Source organism: Salvelinus sp. IW2-2015, unplaced genomic scaffold (genome assembly GCF_002910315.2).
Source record: "Salvelinus sp. IW2-2015 unplaced genomic scaffold, ASM291031v2 Un_scaffold5287, whole genome shotgun sequence".
Classification (NCBI taxonomy): Eukaryota; Metazoa; Chordata; class Actinopteri; order Salmoniformes; family Salmonidae; genus Salvelinus; species Salvelinus sp. IW2-2015.
In genome coordinates, this window is record NW_019946552.1 from 9,419 (window position 1) to 12,096 (window position 2,678).

At 45.6% G+C, this 2,678-nt stretch overlaps 1 protein-coding gene across 1 annotated transcript in view; it reads left to right on the plus strand.

Moving 5' to 3' along the window:
* Nucleotides 1-259: 259 nt before the first annotated feature.
* Nucleotides 260-2,678, plus strand: part of LOC139026625 (equistatin-like) — a 13,524-nt gene continuing 11,105 nt past the window's right edge. The window contains exons 1-3 of the mRNA XM_070441956.1: nucleotides 260-332; nucleotides 1,077-1,208; nucleotides 1,313-1,402. Coding sequence (XP_070298057.1) covers nucleotides 281-332; nucleotides 1,077-1,208; nucleotides 1,313-1,402 — 274 coding nt within the window. The 5' untranslated portion in view covers nucleotides 260-280. The remainder of the gene's footprint in view (nucleotides 333-1,076; nucleotides 1,209-1,312; nucleotides 1,403-2,678) is intronic.

Sequence of the window (2,678 nt, forward strand, 5' to 3'; positions counted from 1 at the left end):
CCCATACTCAGTTCTGGGGTCCTCAGTACTGGGTTTAGACTTGTAGCACCATGTTCCCCAATATCAGTTCTGGGGTCCTCAGTACTGGGTTTAGACTTGTAGCACCATGTTCCCCATACTCGTTCTGGGGTCCTCAGTACTGGGTTTAGAAAATGCTGCTTGCAGTTGTAGTTTTGTACCTTACAGTGGGTTTCCTTAACCTCTCCTCTAGTCCCACAGCCATTCAGATTTAAAATGCTCCACTAATCTTACACTCTTTCTCTCTCAGGAGACGATCACCATGGCGAATTGCACCATCATTCTGCTTGTCAGCACAGCTTTTGCTCTGGGAGGTAAGCGTGACATACCTCACACTACTCACCTACATTTTAATAAAAACATTGTTTGGTGTTGCTCTGTCCTACTTCACACACATGTAGGTTTAAACGCAGGTGTGATTTGGAAATGTGTTTCTATTCATAACCGGTTCTCCATGGGACACCCTCTGAGAGGTCAGATTATTATCAACCTTGACACTGGAGAAATGAAGGTTGTGCTGCTTGCTGAAGGGCACAAGACGGATATATCAACTTGTCAGCTCACTGATTTGAACTACTGGCCCAACTCTCAAACAGCAGGCTACCTGCCACTCCTCTAGTTCCAGAGATGTATATTGGTCTAGATCTGGCCTGAGGTATTCTGATATGAACGGTTTGTCTTCATGGATGTATGATTGATTGTCTAGCAACTATCAGGAAATAACACTGATACAATTTCCAGTCTTAGTTTCATCAGCTCTTCTACAAAACACAGAAACTGGAATTTGACTCCACAGGCCTTTTAAACAAGTAGCAGATCTTCAATATTCATCCAGGAAGTACCTAGGTTGCATCTGAAATGGAACCCTATTCCGTATAAACTACTTCTGAATAAGGCCCATAGGGGACGCAACCTACGATTCCAGATGCAGCCCAGGCTCACCTTCTGCACTCTAACAAGGAGTTAGACGCACCCCAAGATTCCAGAACGTATGTCATGAATTGTATATTGTCCTGTAATGTTATGTCCACATTACAATGTATGTTACCTGTGTCCAGATGCTACGATACGACCCAAGACCCCATGTGAAGTTGCTAGACGTGCCGCTTTAAATGGCTCAATTGGAGCCTACGTCCCCACATGTGACGGCAATGGGGAATACACCCCCGAGCAATGTTGGGGCTCTACAGGTTAACACTGGCGCACATACACACACGCACAAAATTCTCAATTCAGTTGAATGTGACAATTCAATGTGTATATATTGTAAATGCAACATGTCCAATTCTGGTAGGTTACTGTTGGTGTGTGAACAGTTCTGGACAGAAGATCCAGGGTACTGAGACTCCTCCAGGCACTCCTACAATCAACTGTGCCACCCAGAGTAAGTGAGGCCCTGTGGTCTCATCCAACACCATCACCACTTTAAACTCCAACACATCACTACTCTTGCTTCCTACCTTGGATATCTTTATACTTTCTTTACAAGATGCTCCACTGATTTCAGAATCATGATCTCTCTTCTTCCTGTGTCTTTCTGTATCACGATCTCTCTTCTTCCTGTGTCTTTCTGTATCACGATCTCTCTTCTTACTGTGTCTTTCTGTATCACGATCTCTCTTCTTCCTGTGTTTTTCTGTATCACGATCTCTCTTCTTCCTGTCTTTCTGTATCATGATCTCTCTTCTTCCTGTGTTTTTCCACTACCGACCATTCAGGTCATTAACCCTCATCCTCTCGCTACATTCCATCAGAACACACAGCCATATTGTTCCCAATCCAGAACAGCTGTTGCTTCACCAACTCTTTCTTAATTTCCTGCATTTTTTCTGCACTTCTCGCCGCCATTTCGGACCTCCAACTCTCTGTGCGGAGATCCAGAGGGAGGGTTCTGACTGGACGGGTCCTTAAAAAGGAGAGGAGGGAGAGGTAGAATTTAACTCACAGGCAGGACAGAGAGAGAGAGAGAGAGACCCAGTGAAGACCTTTGAAGATCTCTGAAGGAGTGAAGCAACAACTGAAGATTTCAGAAATGTACATCTGAAATGGCTTCCTATTCAGTATAGGGCACTACTTCTGACCAGGGCCAATAGGGGAACAGGGTCCCATATAGGATGCAGTCTCCTGACCAGGGCCAATAGGGGAACAGCGTCCCATGTAGGTTGCAGTCAACTGACCAGGGCCAATAGGGGAACAGGGTCCCATATAGGATGCAGTCTCCTGACCAGGGCCCAAAGGGGAACAGGGTCCCATATAGGATGCAGTCTCCTGACCAGGGCCCAAAAATAGGGAACAGGGTCCATAGGGAAGCAACCCAAGATTCCAGATGCAGCCAGAGCTTCCAGGATGTTTTGTCCAACGATGTATGTTATACTATGTAATGTCATTGTTACAACAGAATCTTATCTGTGTGTTTAGATGGTATGATCGACCAAAGACCCCCTGTGAGATTGCTAGAGGTACTGCGATGAAAATAGTCAGGCCTGGAGTCTACGTCCCACGTGTGACAACGATGGACAATACACCCCTGAACAATGTTCAGCTCTACAGGTTACCACACACAAAAATCACACACACACACACACACAACACACACACCACACACACACACACACACACACACACAGCACACACACACAAGGTCTTAGCACACACACACA